The sequence below is a fragment of the Bos indicus genome, chromosome 18 (genome assembly GCF_029378745.1).
Source record: "Bos indicus isolate NIAB-ARS_2022 breed Sahiwal x Tharparkar chromosome 18, NIAB-ARS_B.indTharparkar_mat_pri_1.0, whole genome shotgun sequence".
NCBI classification, from domain to species: domain Eukaryota; kingdom Metazoa; phylum Chordata; class Mammalia; order Artiodactyla; family Bovidae; genus Bos; species Bos indicus.
The window spans coordinates 53,142,557-53,159,825 of record NC_091777.1 but is presented as its reverse complement, the minus strand read 5'-3'; the positions used below and the strand labels follow the sequence as shown (position 1 = coordinate 53,159,825).

General features: G+C 53.7%; 1 protein-coding gene across 3 annotated transcripts in view; it reads right to left on the bottom strand.

The window, feature by feature from the left end:
• Positions 1 to 1,811: 1,811 nt before the first annotated feature.
• The window catches only part of NECTIN2 (nectin cell adhesion molecule 2), a 33,162-nt gene continuing 17,704 nt past the window's right edge, over positions 1,812 to 17,269 (bottom strand). The window contains exons 4-9 of one of the 3 annotated variants that reach the window (XM_019979598.2): positions 16,005 to 16,122; positions 14,911 to 15,059; positions 7,252 to 7,405; positions 4,045 to 4,108; positions 3,812 to 3,898; positions 1,812 to 2,949 (exon numbers count right to left, since the gene is read on the bottom strand). In XM_019979598.2, the coding sequence (XP_019835157.2) occupies positions 2,686 to 2,949; positions 3,812 to 3,898; positions 4,045 to 4,108; positions 7,252 to 7,405; positions 14,911 to 15,059; positions 16,005 to 16,122 (836 nt within the window). In that variant the 3' untranslated portion in view covers positions 1,812 to 2,685. Of the gene's footprint in view, positions 2,950 to 3,811; positions 3,899 to 4,044; positions 4,109 to 7,251; positions 7,406 to 10,410; positions 11,162 to 14,910; positions 15,060 to 16,004; positions 16,123 to 17,269 lie in introns of those variants that run through there. The other 2 variants (XM_019979599.2, XM_019979600.2) reach the window with 2 other exon arrangements.

The following is a 17,269-nucleotide window of genomic DNA, read 5'->3' as shown; positions in this document are numbered from 1 at the left end:
GGGATGGTCTTGATCCCTGTCTCTTGTACAATGTCATGAACCTCCATCCATAGTTCATCAGGCACTCTATCTATCAGATCTAGTCCCTTAAATCTATTTCTCACTTCCACTGTATAATAGTAAGGGATTTGATTTAGGTCATACCTGAATGGTCTAGTAGTTTTCCCTACTTTCTTCAATTTAAGACTGAATTTGGCAATAAGGAGTTCATGACCTGAGCCACAGTCAGCTCCCAGTCTTGTTTTCGCTGACTGTATAGAGCTTCTCCATCTTTGGCTGCAAAGAATATAATCAATCTGATTTCAGTGTTGACTATGTGAATCACAATAAACTGTGGAAAATTCTGAAAGAGATGGGAATACCAGACCACCTGACCTACCTCTTGAGAAACCTATATGCAGGTCAGGAAGCAACAGTTAGAACTGGACATGGAACAACAAACTAGTTCCATGTCTTTTCCAGTAGGAAAAGGAGTACATCAAGGCTGTATATTGTCACCCTGCTTATTTAACTTATATGCAGAGTACATCATGAGAAACGCTGGGCTGGAAGAGGCACAAGCTGGAATCAGGATTGCCGGGAGAAATATCAATAACCTCAGATATGCAGATGACACCACTCTTATGGCAGAAAGTGAAGAGGAGCTAAAGAGCCTCTTGATGAAAGTGAAAGAGGAGAGTGAAAAGGTTGGCTTAAAGCTCAACATTCAGAAAACTAAGATCATGGCATCTGGTCCCATCACTTCATGGGAAGTAGATGGGGAAACAGTGGAAGCAGTGTCAGACTTTATTTTTCTGGGCTCCAAAATCATTGCAGATGGTGATTGCAGCCATGAAATTAAAAGACGCTTACTCCTTGGAAGGAAAGTTATGACCAACCTAGATAGTATATTCAAAAGCAGAGACATTACTTTGCCAACAAAGGTCCATCTAGTCAAGGCTATGGTTTTTCCAGTGGTCATGTATGGATGTGAGAGTTGGACTGTGAAGAAAGCTGAGCGCCAAAGAATTGATGCTTTTGAACTGTGGTGTTGGAGAAGACTTTTGAGAGTCCCTTGGTCTTCGAGGAGGTCCAACCAGTCCATTCTAAAGGAGATCAGTCCTGGGTGTTCATTGGAAGGACTGATGCTAAAGCTGAAACTCCAATACTTTGGCCACCTCATGCGAAGAGTTGACTCATTGAAAAAGACTGATGCTGAGAGGGATTGGGGGCAGGAGGAGAAGGGGATGACGGAGGATGAGATGGCTGGATGGCACCACTGACTCGATGGACATGAATCTGGGTAAACTCTGGGAGTTGGTGATGGACAGGGAGGCCTGGTGTGCTGCGATTCATGGGGTCGCAAATAGTCGGACACGACTGAGCAACTGAACTGAACTGACCGACCCCTGGCTCATTCATTGAGATCTATTGCCCATCATGCCCTGAGCTCCTATCAAAACATTATTCATAATTTTGCCTTTGGCCTACTCTTAATCATTACACCCCTGCCCCTTGTACTTAGTTACTGCTATTTCTACTTTGTTCTGTTTATTTCTGCCCATTACCCATTATACTGCTGTTGTAGATTATTTTTCCTTATGCCCTGGACTCCTCCCGCTCCTTCCATTAACCATGGCTTATGCATTTTTGCTCATTATCCCCTCACTTATCTTTTTCATATCTTTGGTCCTTTTCTTTTTGTTTGTAACCTATCTTAACTTCTAGTCTACTGATTCCCTCAAGCCCTGGACCCTGCCCTGCTGCCCATTCATTACCCATTATGTTCCACCCCTATCCCCTAAACAGCGCACAGAAAACACCAGTTGAGATCTGGTAAGTACAAACTCATATTTTGTAGGAAATGCTATATTAACAGCCACATCCCCTATCCCTAACCCAGGTGATCCACTCTCCCCCCAACCCCCAGGGAGATGTTTGGGTCCAGTCCCACTGGGCAGGAGTAAAAGGACTCAGTAGTCTTCAAAGTAACAGCAAATTCTTCTTCCAAGGTTGGCATCAGCAAGGCACACTCTGCATGAGGCTCACCCCATGTAGCCCTGAGCTGGGTCTTAATTCTCTGGAGACAGGAATTGGGGTACTGGGGGCACAGGGAAGAAGGATCAGTACCCTGAGACTCCTGCCTGCAGGAGGGAGGAGATGGGGAAGTTCCTCTTTGGGCTGGGGAGTCCCCTCCCTCCACCTTTAGGGGACAGGGTGGGGAATGGGTGACAGAGGCTCTGCTGCCTGGAGGGCTCAGGTCTGAGCAGCAGGATGTCCCCAACACCCACCCCAGCATATCTAGTAGGAGTTACTGCCTGAGGAAAAATCAGGTCTGGGGTCTTCTTTGGGATTTGGGAGGAGTCTGGAGATGGTGGGTTGTGAGAGGTATAATCTTTTTTTTTTTTTTTTTTTTTTTTTGTGAGAGGTATAATCTATGTCTGGTGAATCCTTGGGTAAGAGTTTGTGCAGAAACCTACCTTCTCTAGCCCCTCCTAAGGTTATCAGGTTTCCATTGTCATGGCCAATTTCTCTGAATCAGAGATCATTGATTAGAGGTCACAGTGGAGCCACCAAGATAGAAGTCAAAGATGAGACGCATGTGTGCTGACTGACAGTGGCTGGGCCCGAGGTCAGGGACCCTAGGTCCCTGACGAAAGTTAAGATATAAAAAAATGAGAGGTGAAAGGGCAAGGCCACGGTGGCTCACACATACATGGCCCGGGACATGACAAAGCCTTTGCCCTGGTAGGACTCAGGGGGGCCGGAGTAGGACAGGGCATCGTAGATGGGGTTGATCTTGTCCATATAGTCTTCCTCCTCCTCCTCGTCCTCTAGATCCAGGGAGACCCTCTCCACAGCAGGTGGCCCTGGGGGCACCAGGATGGGGGACCCCAGGCTTGTGGCCCCAAGGATCAGGGGCCCTGACCGCTCTTCCAAGGTGGGAAGCTCATGGTATCGAGGCATTTCCTGGGAATGGGGAGGGAATGAGCCCAAGGTTACCTCTTGAGCATGACACAGAATCCCAGTTTGCTCCATGACCCTCAACTCCTGACCACCGTCTCCCCATGCCAACCAGACCAGACCTCACCCTATGTCACCCCCTGTTCCCTGGGTTGATATTGGGATAATCATGTAGGTGGTTCTTAACTCAAAGCCCAGAGCATGGACCCTACCGCGTTGATCCTAAGCTTTTCCTTTTCTTTTGATCGTTGAAACCCTGGTCTTTCCCCATGAGCCTTTGAATTCAATCTTGACCTAAACTTAAGCTCTACCCTTGAAACTCGACTTGTTTTCAAACTCAGCATCCAACCCCTGATCTCTAGGAGGCCACTGAGGGGAGTGACTTGTCCCAGCTCCAGGCACAGTACCCAGCAAATGGAGATACTCAACTGGTCCTCTTTGATAGAGTGATTTTAACTCTCATCCCTTGTCCTTGGACTTTCAAAACCATGACCATCCTTACTGAATCCTAAATACATCTCAGTCCTCTAAGCTCTGACCAGAGATACAGCCCTGAACCTGAGTTGTAACCTTGAAATCCTTGCTCTGTTATGTAAGATTCTGTATGAGTGCTCAGCCATGTCTAACTCTGTGGGACTCCGTGGGCTGTGGTCTGCCAGGTTCCTCTGTCTATGGGATTCTCCAGGCAAGAATACTGGAGTGGGTAGCCATTTCCTACTCTAGGGGTCTTACCCACCCAGTGATCTGCGTCTCGTGCATTGGCAGGCAGATTCTTTACCACTAGCACCACCTGGGAAGCCTCCTCTTATGTAAGGAGGCCCTTAAACTCAGATCCCAAGTCCACCCTTGACCTTTCCTGAGTTCCTACCTGCTCAGCACATGAGACACCAGCATCAAAGTAGGGGGTCTTGAGTGGGCTGTGCTCCGAGGCCCCCAGGGTGAAGAGCTGGGAGGGCTTCGATGGGAGAGAGAGGGACAAGTCAGGACCACCCCCCTACCCTGACAGCCTCTTCCCCCAAGTTCCCAATTCCAGCCCTGGCCTCAGTGGGGGAAGGTGGGTGGGGAGGTGGGGGCAGCCTGGGCTCCAGGGAAAGTGCTTACCATCTCTGGTTCCTCCAGCTTTGCCTTTGGGGTCGGTGGCTTGTATGAGGGAGGTCCCTCCAGTCTGTGGGGTAGGAGGTAAGTCAGGTGGAGGCTAAGCCCTGAGAAGCCCTCTATTCCAGAGCCACTGCACATCTCTTTCCTCTACCTGATCTCCCTTTTCCACCACCCACCTCCCCTTCCCCTGCTGTCTCCTACTCATTCCATGAATTTCTCTTCTTCCCCCTGAAGAACTTCTTCCCCTGAAGAACTTCTCTTCAGGAAGTTCTCCTGACTCTCCAGGAGGAGCCAGAGTTCCTGTTATAGGATCATAGCTAGCTATGCGTCTCTAATGGGGCACGTACTGAGTTTGTATTTGAAATATCACTTCTGATCTCATTCAACAATTGTATCCCGCGGCGAACAGTGTGAGGGGAGAAAAATGAGATTTGTGCTGTGTTCCCAGAACCCATGATGAGGAGTATCAGGACATATTTGGAGAAAGACAGAATGAGAACTTCCATGGTGGTCCAGTGATTAAGAATTTGCCTGCTACTGCAGGGGACACAGGTTCGATCCCTGGTCCGGGAACTAAGACCCTATGCGCCGTGAGCCAAATAAACCCATGGGCCACAACTGCTGAAGCCAGCGCACCTAGAGCCTGTGCTCTGCAGCAATAGAAGGCACCACAGTGAGGAGCCTGTGCACCATAGCTAAGAGTAGCCTCTGCTCACTGTGACTGCAGAAAGCCGGGGCACAGCAGTGAAGACCCAGCACAGCCAAAGAAATAATTTTAAAAAGAGAATGAAAAGAATGAGTGAAATGCTTTCCTGTCGCCCAAACTATATTAAATTCCTTCATTCTGCACACCCACAGACCAGAGTATCCTGTATATATAATAATGGCGGGTGCTCACTACACCTTCAATCCCCAGCTCAGATGTCCCTGCCTCCAGGAAGCCCTCCCTGATCTTTTAGGCTGAGTCAGGTGCTCTCTGTAGCCGCGCTCAGCTCCTTCAGCTTCCCTGGCCCATTCCTAGCCATCCTGGACTGTCGTTGTCTGGGGATGGATCTGTCTTCTCCAGACTGTGAACCCCAGGAGCTCAAGGCCAGCACCATCTCAGACACCACTGGGTCTCACAGGCTTAGAAGATGAGAACATCAGCAGGTTGTTGGTTTGCATTGACTAGATGATTCAGACTGGTTCACAAACTTCCATGTGCATCTTAGGGAGCTTGTTATACTAGACTCCAAGCCCTTCTTGTGAAAGTGCTGATTTAGTAGGTTTGGGGTGAGCCCAAGAAGGTGCATTTTTAACAAGTGCTCCCCTCACACACACTGGGTCACATTATATCAGAAGCATTTTGCCCCCAAACTTTCTTGCTGAACAAATTTCAGCAAGTGATTTCAGCTCTCTGAACCTGAAAACCTTCCTCTTTGAGAAGATGTGTATCCTTAGCTCTGTCTGAGAATCTAGGTTTCCTTGATACGATATGTTGATGTGTGTGGATATCTTTTATTTACATTTTAAATTTATTATTTTTTGGACTTTTTTTAAAAGGCTTATTTGTTTATCTGGCTGTGCCGAGTCTCCCCTAAGGTGCATGGGCTTCTCTTGTTGCAGAGCACAGGCTCTAGGCGCACGGGCTCAGTATGTGTGATGCAAAGGACTGGTTACTCTGTAGCATGTGGGGTCCTGTGGGACAAGGGATCAAATCCATGTCCCCTGCATGGGCGGGCGGATTCTTAACTACTGGACCACCAGAGAAGCCCTTTTTTGGACACCTTTTAAGTGTTCTGTCTCATCATTGTGTTCCTAAATTTAAGGGCCTTGCCCCACGGGGATACTTTCTGAATTACCTACTGAATGAACAAATGGATGAATGGATATGAGGCTTCATTGAGATCACAAGTACGATGCCTCTTATCAAGTCTCCACAAGATGCTGTAGAGATGTCAGGATGCCTCTCATAACAAGTGTTCTACAGAGAGAAGTGGAGCTAGTTTCCCCTCATATCCCCAATATTCCTTTTTTCACAGTAATACGGATTTTGACTGGGCATGTGGCCACCCAGAATAAAGACTACATTTCCCAGCTTCCTCTGCAGCTAGGGCAGCCGTGTGACTAGACCCTGGCCAATGGGAAATGAGAGAATGTGATGGTTCCCTTACAAGACTGCCCTCTATTTCCATTTCCCCTTCCCACTGGCAGGCAGGGTGGTCCTTGAGGCCAGGATGGCCATGTCTGGTTGTCCTGTACGTAGACAATGATAAGAGAGAAGGGAGCCATCTTGGAATGTGAATGAAGGGAAGGCAGAACAAGATAGCAGGAACCTGGACTCTGATGACATCACAGAGCAGAGTTTTCATGGCCATGATTTCTAGGAAATAAACCCTCCTCTCCACCCCATTTAAGTCCTGGTCATTTTGGACCACTCTGTTTCACAGAGTTGATACCGTGCAGGGTCCTGTGGGGGTCCTGGGGCACAAGGCCTTTCTGTGTCCCCCATTTCTTTGTTTATAGGAAACACCCTTCATTCAGCCTCCATGACCTTCCCTGAGTGCCAGTGGGGAGATTCAAACAGCTGTTACTTAGGGAAGGCAGGAGATGCAAGACCAGGGAGAAACAGTTAAGACCAGCCTTGGGCCAAGGTCCTGTTTCCCTATTAATGGATACACACACAACAATATCTTTGAACTACTCTGCAGATAAAGAAATCCCCTCCAGGTGGGAGAAGCAACTGATTAATGATGATAAGTGGCCCACAGGCATGTAGACCCCAGACCAATTGGACCTGAAGCTTGATGCTGCTGACTCCTACTTACCTCACCACCAACCCATCAGAAGAATGTCCATGGGATGATCGCACCCTCTTTGAATAATTACTATTAAAACTTCTCAATATCTTCCCCAAGTTAGGACACTTGGGTTCTGAGGGCAGTAGCCCACTGTGTCCCCCTTTGCCTGGCAAAGCAATAAACCTACTCTTTTCTGGGTGCGTGCTAAGTCGATTCAGTGGTGTATGATTCTTTGCGACCCTCTGGACAGTAGCCTGCCAGTCATCCCAAATTCTGTCTTGGAGATTTGATTCGGCACTGGTGTGCAGAGAAGCTGAGCCATTTCAGCGTCACAACCATTGCCAACGACTTTCTCCCAGCCTCCTCCCCCAGCCTGTGCACCCCGGTCCTGGGACCCCTCCCCATCCACTTCTTAGGACCCTTCACTCACTCCTCCTCCTCCTCTGCCCCCTGCAGCCTCTGCTCCTTCCGCTGCTGCCTGCAGATCAGGATGCCCGTGGCGGCCACAGCAGTAGCGATGATGGCAGCGATGATGCCCCCAATGATGCCCCCTGTGGCCCCTGCTCCGGCTGTGTTGGGTGTCTCTGCAAGGAGGAGGACAGCGTGAGGGAGTCTCCAGGAGGAAGCCACACAAGGCCTTATTCCCCGTCCCACCCCACCCTCCAGTCACTACCTGCCTGCCTACCACCTCTCCCAAGGGCAGATGACATTCTTTTTATTCACTTAATCCTCATTGAGCATTTGTTGTGTGATAGAATGGTGAATAAGACATGCAAAAGCGCCAGTCCCATGGGACGAATGTTTTGTCGGGCAGGGAAGCCACAAGTAGAGAAATAGACATAATAGCTAATGTGCCAGGTGACAGCAAACGATAGAGGGTAATCGTAGGGGACTTCCCTCGTTCAAAGTGGATAAGAATCCACCTGCCCATGGCAGGGACACGGGTTCCATCCCTGGTCCGGGAAGGTTCCACATCCTGCGGGGCAACTAAGCCTGTGCGTCACAACTACTGAGCCCACGCTCTAGAGCCACCAAGCAGCAACTACTGAAGCCTGCATGCCTAGAGCCCCGTGCTCTGCAACGAGAAGCCACCACAGTGAGAAGTCCGCGCACTGCAATGAAGACCCAGGACAGCCCCCAAAACCAATTATTTATATATATATATACACTTCCCTGGTGGCTCAGATGGTAAAGTGCCTGTCTGCAATGCAGGAGACCTGGGTTCGATCCCTGGGTAGGGAAGATCCCCTGGAGAAGGAAATGGCAGCCCACTCCAGTATTCTTGCCTGGAAAATCCCATGGATGGAGGAGCCTGGTGGGCTGCAGTCCCTGGGGTCGCTACGAGTTGGATACGACTGAGCGGCTTCACTTTCACTTTTCACTTTCATGCATTGGAGAAGGAAATGGCAACCCACTCCAGTGTTCTTGCCTGGAGAATCCCAGGGATGGGGGAGCCTGGTGGGCTGCCGTCTATGGGGTCACACAGAGTTGGACACGACTGAAGCGACTTAGCAGCAGCAGCAGTATATATATACTTCCCTGGCGGCTCAGATGGTAAAGTGCCTGTCTGCAATGCGGGAGACCCGGGTTCGATCCCTGGGTAGGGAAGATCCCCTGGAGAAGGAAATGGCAGCCCACTCCAGCATTCTTGCCTGGAAAATCCCACGGACAGAGGAGCCTGGTAGGCTACAGTCCATGGGGTCACAAAGAGTCGGACACGACGGAGAGACTTCACTTTCACTTTCATATACAAAGGCAATGCCACATAATGCCAATGTCATTCACCTTACTTATAGTAGGGAAGTGCTACGTGACAGAGCAAGGTAGTCAAAAGTCAGAGAGAGCCTACTGGGAGATATTTGAACAAAGGCCTGAAGTAGCTGTAGGGGGCGAGCCATGAGGATAAGAGAGCATTCCAGGAAGAGCGAACAGCCAGCCAGAGCCAAGGTCCTCTGGAGGAAGCCTAGGGTTGTTTTTAGAGACAGGAGGGAGCAGAGCAGAAAGCAGAGAGCTGATGGGAGAGTGTGGTGCTAAGGGAAGAGAGGTGACAAGGAATGGAATGAAAAGGCAGAAAATCGGGGGCATGCGTGATTCTGGGCTTGGGATCAGAATCCCTCATGCATTATACAGAATGAAGTTATCCTGGGCAGAGCATCAGAGGGCCTCCAAGCTCACAGGAAAAGGGGTGGAGAGAAGTGTGACTCCCCCTTACACAACCCCGGACCTCTCCTTTGTAACACTTCCCACTTCCTGAATAGTTATTGGAGCCATTACCTGTTTACTTGCCAATTTCCACACTGTGACGTCCAAGGGACGGGGTCTGGCACACAGCTGGTGTTTTTCTAGATGCATAAGGAGGGGCCCAACAGGGATACTTGGGGACCCACTGTCTGCCAGATCGACCACATTCCCGCCCCTGCACTCCTGGCACTACCCTCCCGTTGGGGGAGGAGGCGGCAGCTGGGGTGGGAGGTGGGCAGGACAGGACAGGGTGGTACAGACAGTAAACAACCAGAGGAAATAACATGTGTGCCGAGACCCCGCCCACAGGCCTCCCCCTTCCATCAACCCCACTGCAGAGCGGAGGAGAGAAAGCTGCCCGAGGGAATGCTGTCTGGATCCCTGGACCATCCCATTTCCACAGCTTCCTGTTACACAGCCTGGCATCCTCTGGAGGGCTTCTCAGAGCGTCGGGGAAATATCAGAGTAATTGCGCTCAGTCCACACACTTGCTCATCCTAAGGTTGCTCTTCTGACTGCACGCCACCGCCGTGTCCCCCGCAGAGCGAGTGGAAGGCTATGCCGGTGGCAGAAGCAGACTCGCCCAGCCTCTCCCGGGTGCTTCACCCCACGCTGGTGTTTGGGTGCAGCCTTAACTGAGTCCCAGGACAGCCTCGGGAGCAGAGATGAAGGCCACCTGGGGTGGTTGTGGGGCTCGGGAGAGTGGAGGTGACTGGATTTAACCTTGCCTCCCTCCTGGCCCCCACCACCACAGTCCCCAGCCTGAGTTTGTAAGATTTTCTAATGGGGAGAGGGGGCAGTGAGAAGGATACAGAGCCCCTCCTTGGGCCCAGCCTGGGGATATGGGACTAGGAGGAAGGTAGGAAAGGCTGACGTGATGTCCTCCCTAGGTGGGGCTCCCCTGGTTTCTTAGCACCCCGAAAATGCAGGTGGAAAGTCCTCCCTTCCAATGTCCTCAGCAGACTCGGGGAGGTCGGGTCTGAGATGCCCCCAGAGGATCAGATCCCAGGCCCTCGCCACCCCTGAGGGCCCAGGAGTCCAGGATCTCAGCCCCGCTGGGCCCAGGAACTCAGTTCTCCTGCCAGTCTGGCCACTCGGCCTGGGAAGGGTGTCCTGGAAGCCCCACATCCAAGCGCCAGCCCCAGAGCCCAGTTCCCCGGGCCTCAGACGGCTCGGACATCCAATGTGTCCTTCGAGGACCCAAGTGATCAGAGTCCTCCCTTCCACCAGCCTCCCCAAGTCTAGCCCCCACCACGCTCCCCCTCTCCAGTGCCCACCCGCTGGGACCTAACAGTCCCTGTCCCACCCCCCAAAGAGGGGGTCTGATGTATTACAAGACACCCCGGGATATTTTCCTCCAAGGCGTTTATTAACTCCTGAGTGTCATGGGGCCACGGCAGGCTGGAGCCCGAACCAAGAGTCTCTGTGGGGGGTGGTGCTCTGTGGGTCCCCATTCCCCAGTGCCCCCCTCCCCCCGGGGGGCCGTCCCCTGCTCCTTGTGGCCCAGGACGCAGAAGTCCAGTGTGTGATATTCCAGCGCCCTCTACATCCCAGGGAAGGAAGCGGGAGGTAGCTTTGAACTCCAGTGTGTTTCGGACAAATGAGTTCAACCAGCCTGGGGCCCTTGGCTGGCCGGTGTGCGCAGTGCTGTGTCTGTCTCAGTCTGTCTGTCTGTCTGCCTGGGTGGGCTGGTGGGGGGTGGGGGGGTCACACGTAAATCGCCCGCCGGGAGATGAGGGAGCCGTCCAGCTGGGATTCCAAGTCGTCCTCCAGCGCCGGGGGCGGCGGCAACATGAGGCCTTTCTCTGCCTTCTCCTCCTCGTCCTCCTCGTCCTCCTCGTCCTTGCCCTGTGGCCTCAGGGGGCCAGGGTCCGCGGGCGTCCAGAAGACGGGACCCCCATTCCCAAACACCTGAGTTTTCGGGTCGTAGGACCCTCCTGTGCCGCCGTCTCCTCCTCCTCCGGGGCTCTTCCTTCTCCTCACCCTCAGCAGGATGAAGGCCAAGGACCCCCCAGCCAGAAGCAGCAGCACCAGCAGTGTCCCCCCCACAGCCCCCCACACCACTGGGCCTGCGCCTTGAGGCGAGGCCCGGGGGGTGTCTGAGGAGAGAGAAGAGGGGTGAGAGAGAGAGAGAGGGAGACACGAGGTCAAGAGGAGACATCTGGAGGTGGGGGCTGGGGGGACAGGACACAGCAGGGCAGGGCAGGGAACTGGGGAGGTGGCGCCACGCGGGACAGAGGACGGGGAGGCGGGGAGAGGAGGGAGAGCCCCGCTCACCCTCCGCGCCAGTGGGTGCCCTCCCCCAGATGGATTTCCTTACACCTGCCTAGTGCTTTGCTAACAACATAGAAAAAAAAGAAAAGACTCCTGAAATAACAAACACAAAACCAAAATGAAAATTGCTAGGGATTCCCTGGCCGTTTAATGGTTAAGACTCCGTGCTTCCACTGCAGAGGGATTGCTCAGTCACTCAGCCATATTTTGGACTCTGCGACCCCATGGACTGCAGCCTGCCAGGCTCCTCTGTCCATGGGATTCTCTGGGGAAGAATACTGGAGTGGGCTGCCATTTCCTCCTTCAGGGAATCTTCCTGACTCAGGGGTAGACGAGTCTCCTGCGTCTCCTACATTGGGAGGCGGATTCTTTACCACTGAGCCACCTGGGAAGCCCTACTGTAGGAGGCATAGGTTCAATCTCTGGTCGGGGAACTTAGAACCCACCTGCCAAACCACGCGGTGACAAAAGAAAAAACCAACACACACATACACACGTGCATACAGGAAACAACAGCTCGCTACCCAACATTTAAAGGACTAGGTCATCTCACTGAAAATTCCAGATTTCTTTTACGGCAGAAAAAAAAAAAAATCAGACCTGGCATCATCACACCCTCGTCTCCTCCACCTGGTGATGGGCTGTGGCTGAGTGAGGCTGCGGACTCCGGGAACAGAGTTCCACACCTGGCCACCCTGTCACTCGCCAGGACCCTGTAGGCATCTGAATTTGCCACTCCCTCTCAGAAACTCTGAGGTCAGGGTCACAGAATCTTGTGGCTGATCCAGCCAGAAAGAAGCAGAGATGGGTTTGAGCCTGAGGCTGTTTGATCCCAAAGCTCTGAGCACTTGAGAGAAGGGAACTGAGGAGACTGAGCACCCCCAGCATCCCCAGGGTGGAAAATGGTGCCCCTTAAGCCCGCAGTCCCGGGGGTTTCTTCTCCCTGCAGAGGCTGAGCTGGTGGGAGGGGACGGGTCTGGGGGAGGGTGGGGGTGGGTAGAGAAGGAAGCAGGGGAGCACTAATCGGGGAGGAGTGAGGATGAGGGAGGGGGCATCTGGGGTCCACAGATGCAACCAGCATCTTATCACATACCTGCTTTCCCCCACCCGGGCATGCAGAGCCTGACTGGGAGAGACCAGGGAAGGACCTGCTCACACCTGACCCTCCCCTCCCCACGTCTCTGGACATTGGAGGGGCTGGAACCCAGGCCACAGTTTCTAGATGTTTTCAAAACTGGAGTTGGGGTGGTGTGGGGGTCATGACCTAGCGGGCTGTCAAATCAGCACAAACAAGAGTAAAACAGAAGAGAAAAAGTCCACCTCAAGTGTGAAGGGCCAATAATACCCTGTGAAACTTCTGGTGGGGATATATTTCTACACCTGCACCCTGGGTGAAGGCGGGAAAGACTGTTCAACAGTGAAGTCTGGAGGCCAGTTTTTACGCATGTCGGGACGTGTGTCCGCGTTACTGAAGGTAGTATTTTGGAGGTGCCGGCTGAGCATGTTCCTGTCTTAGGGTCAGAAGTTTCTGAAGCAACGTCTAGCCTGTGGCATGGCCTGTGTATTTATGTTTTCTCTGGCGTGAGCCCCAAACTGAGTGTGACAGCCTGTGCGGGTCTGTGTGCACGTGAGGAACACGAGCCGTCTCTGAGACCCTCTGCGGTGACTTTGCCAAGAGCTGTGAGTGAATCTCCTCTCCAGGCAGGGCCATCTGTTGACACATCACTACCTCTGACTGAATTTCTAGAGTGCTGAGAGTACCCCCCATCTGTTGGTGTCCATCTGTAGGTGTGTGACTTTGCTAGGATGCTTTTGACTGCCTGTGGGTCTGCGGTTACCTTTGCGGGGGCAGGGGGCCTTTCCACGGGTGTGTGATTCTGTGTGCACCCCACCCCACCTGGGTACGTGTGTTTCACTGGGTGAATGCTGCCTGTCCAGGGCTGAACTCTGATGGTGGTGTGTTCGCCTTGGGGGTTGCCAGCGGCGGACGTTCCTGGGGTTTCTGGCTGTTTCGGGGGCAGCGTCCATGCTTTCGTGGCTGTGTGTTTCTCCCATGGCCCTTCAGTGTGATCCTGTCTGGGTTCTGCAGGCTCCACCCCCACGGGCCCAGTGTGGGTGGAGAGACCGGTTTCTCAGGTGGGTGTGCATCTGGGGTACAGTTCAGGGGGTGTATTTCCAGTTGGGCACCTTGCTGGGTGGGTGGAGCTGACCCTCCTCTGGGTGTGTCTCGGAGGGCAGGACTCTGACTGGGTCATCGCTGTATTCCCAACATCAAGGAGAATGGCTGGCCAAGAGAAAACCTCAGCAAACAACTTGTCAGAGGATGATTTGTTGAAAGAGAAGCTCCACAGTGGCATTTCTGGGGTTTCCGAGGGCGTGCCCTTGAGAACGTCTCCGAGTTTCCTTCTCAGCATCTGGGTGATGACGTTTCCCCATGCGCCCTTGCTGCCGGAGGTTCTTGTAGCATGTCTGTGTGGCGCTGTCTCCTTCCAGGTGTGTGTTTGTGGACCTGAGCGTGTGAGACGTGCTGAGGGCAGGCCAAGGGTCTCTCTGGGTGTGTGGTCTGTGACAGTGTTTCTGAGTGGCTATACCACATCTCCCTGGCAAGTGTCGGAATTCCTCAAGAGGGATCCGTTTTCATTTTTCCTTTTTTTGGGGGGGGTTTCATGTGGGTGTCTTTCTAGATGTGTGTGTGTGTGCGTGTGTGTGTGACGATCATCTCAGCAAGGGACCTGCTTCCACCTGTCTCCAGTGTGTGTGTGTGTCTGTCTTTACGTGGGTGACTCTGAGTTTGTCTTTGGTGGTGTTTCTGAGATGGGGGGGCACACCAAGGCCCTCTGGCTCCCTGTAAGCATCACAGTCTACAGTTGTGATTTCAACCCCATTTCCATCAGCCCGCACCTGGGCTTCGTTTCCTTTCACTTTTTCCCTCTCTGGCTGTGTATCTTGGGTCCCATCAGGGAGACTCAGAGCACTTCTGACTGCCAGACACACCAGCCACTGTTTCCAAAATACCACCTCCAGGGAGTTGCCTGGCGGTCCACTGGTTGGCACTCCACGCTCTCACTGCCGTGGGCCTGGTTTTGGTCCCTGGTCGGGGAACTAAGATCCCGTCAGCTGAGCGGCAGGCCAACAAAAGAACAAAAAACAAAACAAACCCAAAATACCACCTCCAGGAACACAAACATCCCAACACACACGCAAACTGGTTTCCGGCTGGTACCAGCCAGCGTTCCCTGTAAAAAGTCTATTGTCTCTGAGTGCTCGTCTAGCTGCCCTCCCACGACTGAGCTGTCTGATTCCTGTGGCTGGAGGCGGGGCCAGTTGCCCTGGATCTCTTCCTTAGGATCCTTCTCAGGCCTCAAGTTCCTAACTCCTCTGTCAGCACCTACCCAGTCACCCCAATCCAGACTCCACCTGGGGCGGGGGATAAAAGCCACGCCCCACATCGGTGAGGTGGGTGCAGCCCACCCCAGGTCGGCGGCACAGCCCCCGCAGCACAGCCCCAGAGCCCAGCGGGAGGAACACTTGGGGAGCAGGCCCTGTCATCACACCACCCCCAAGACCCGCTTACCTCGAACGAGGACCACCTGCTCGGCTTGGCCGGTGCCCACGGCATTGGTGACGGTGCAGATGAAGGTGGTGTTGAACAGCCGGTCCACTGAGTGGACGATCAGCTTGGGGCCCTGGGCCACTGCTGAGGCTGGGAAGACACCGGAAGTCCTGGAGGGTGTGGGGGTCACGTGAGAGGGGCAGCATGGTCCACGGGGGGCCCAAATCTGGTCCCTGATGACACAACCCTCAAGAGCCAAGCTCCACAGACTTGAAACTTACTCCTTGACACCCCAAACTGCCAGCTCCCTCCTCCTGGGGGACTTATGTTTTCAGGCCTCGGGTGTTCCTTTCTCATGACACAGGAGTCTGGGCCCCCAGCCCCTCTTCCCCAGACCCAGGATCCAGCCCCCAGCCCCTCCTCCCTCAGACCTAGGAGTCCTCCTCCCCCAGCCCCTCCTCCCTCAGACCTAGGAGTCCTCCTCCCCCAGCCCCTCCTCCCTCAGACCCAGGATCCAGACCCCCAGCCCCTCCTCCCCCAGACCCAGGATCCAGACCCCCAGCCTCTCTTCCCCAGACCCTGGAGTCCAGACCCCAGCCCCTCCTCCCCCAGACCCAGGGCTCCAGGCCCCCAGCCCCTCCTCCCCCAGACCCTGGAGTCCAGATCCCAGCCGCTCCTCCCTCAGACCCAGGATCCAGGCCTCCAGCCCCTCCTCCCCCAGACCCAGGGCTCCACACCCCCAGCCCCTCCTCCCCCAGACCCTGGAGTCCAGACCCCAGCCACTCCTCCCTCAGACCCAGGATCCAGGCCCCCAGCCCCTCCTCCCCCAGCCCTAGGATCCAGGGCCCCAGCCCCTCTTCCCCAGCCCCAGGATCCAGGCCCCCAGCCCCTCCTCCCCCAGACCCAGGGCTCCAGGCCCCCAGCCCCTCCTCCCTCAGACCCTGGAGTTCAGACCCCCAGCCCCTCCTCCTTCAGACCCAGGAGTCCAGGCCCCCAGCCCCTCCTCCCCCAGACCCTGGAGTCCAAACCCCAGCCCCTCCTCCCCCAGACCCTGGAGTCCAGACCCCAGCCCCTCCTCCCTCAGACCCAGGAGTCTGGCTCCAAACAGGACTCACGTGCTCCAGTCGTAGCCCGTGGGCTCCGGTTTGCTGCGGACGTTACAGTTCAGGGTGGCCTCACTACGGCCGATGTACCAGTTGTCATCATAGCCGGATATGGAGACCTGGGGGGGGTCTGCAGGAAATAGGGGGGAATGGCTCAGTGACCAGGGGAATCCCAGAAGGGGTGACAAGTGAGTAGACAGATATGAATCCTAAAGAAACAGGATGGGCTGGCAGGAGGTGGACCCAGGGACAGTGCCTGCTCAGAGACCGTCCAGGGACGTCCCTGAGGGTCATTCTGAGGAAGTTATTGTTCAGTGCAGGCAGCGCCCGAGCGAGCCACTAGAGATAATGTGTGTCATTTCTGACATGCCCAGAACAGATTAGGGAATTAGTTTAACTGAAGGCATTGTCTGGGGAGCTAGTATAGAAAATGCTGAGTTGGGGTATGCGGTTGGAAAAGCTGCTAAGGTAACTATTTGGCAGAGTCCGTGGGGAGAGTGCCGGGAAAGCCTCTCTGGGGAATATGGGGGTGGGGGGTGTCGGGGTAGGCAGTTTGGGGAAGAGCGAGCTCAGAACATATGGGAAGGGGTCCAGTGGTTAGGACCTGGTGTTTTCACCACCACGGCTCTGGGTTCAGTCCGCGGTCAGGAAACTAAGATCCCGCAAAACCACCACCACCATCGCCACTAACAACATTGACAGCAGCACAGTATGTCGACAGGGTCCACAGGGGCCAGTGTGCTCACATTCGGGGCAGAAGTTGGTGTAGAGACCCCAGGCGAGTCAGTATAGACAGTGTCCAGGGAGCCAATTCAGACAGTATGAACGGGGGGGTGTGTGCGTAAACAATACTGGGTTGGACCGAGTAGACAGAGTAGTTGATAGGACAGTGAAGGAGCAGTGTCAACTGGGGTCCATGGAAGCCAGAAGAGATTGCTGGGTGCACCTGTATGCTGGTAAAAAAAAAAAAGGGATAGCCCTAGTTTGCGGTGTTTGTCAATTCTCTTGGTATAAATACTACCCACAGTTGATTCAAGCTACCAGTAACACTTAATGGACGTGGAATTGGGAAGAAATGTGTAAAACTGACCCTTGCAAGCCCATTCTGATGTACCATTGACTGTGGCAATAAATTGAGAGCCTAGTGAAGCTAGTGTAGACAATGGACAGGAAGGCAGTGCAGAACTTGATCCAGAGTGCCAGTGTGGACCACACTCCGGGATCGTGTAGACGGTGCCCTAGAGGGGCCAGTGTTTTGGGGCGGGGGAGCGGTCACA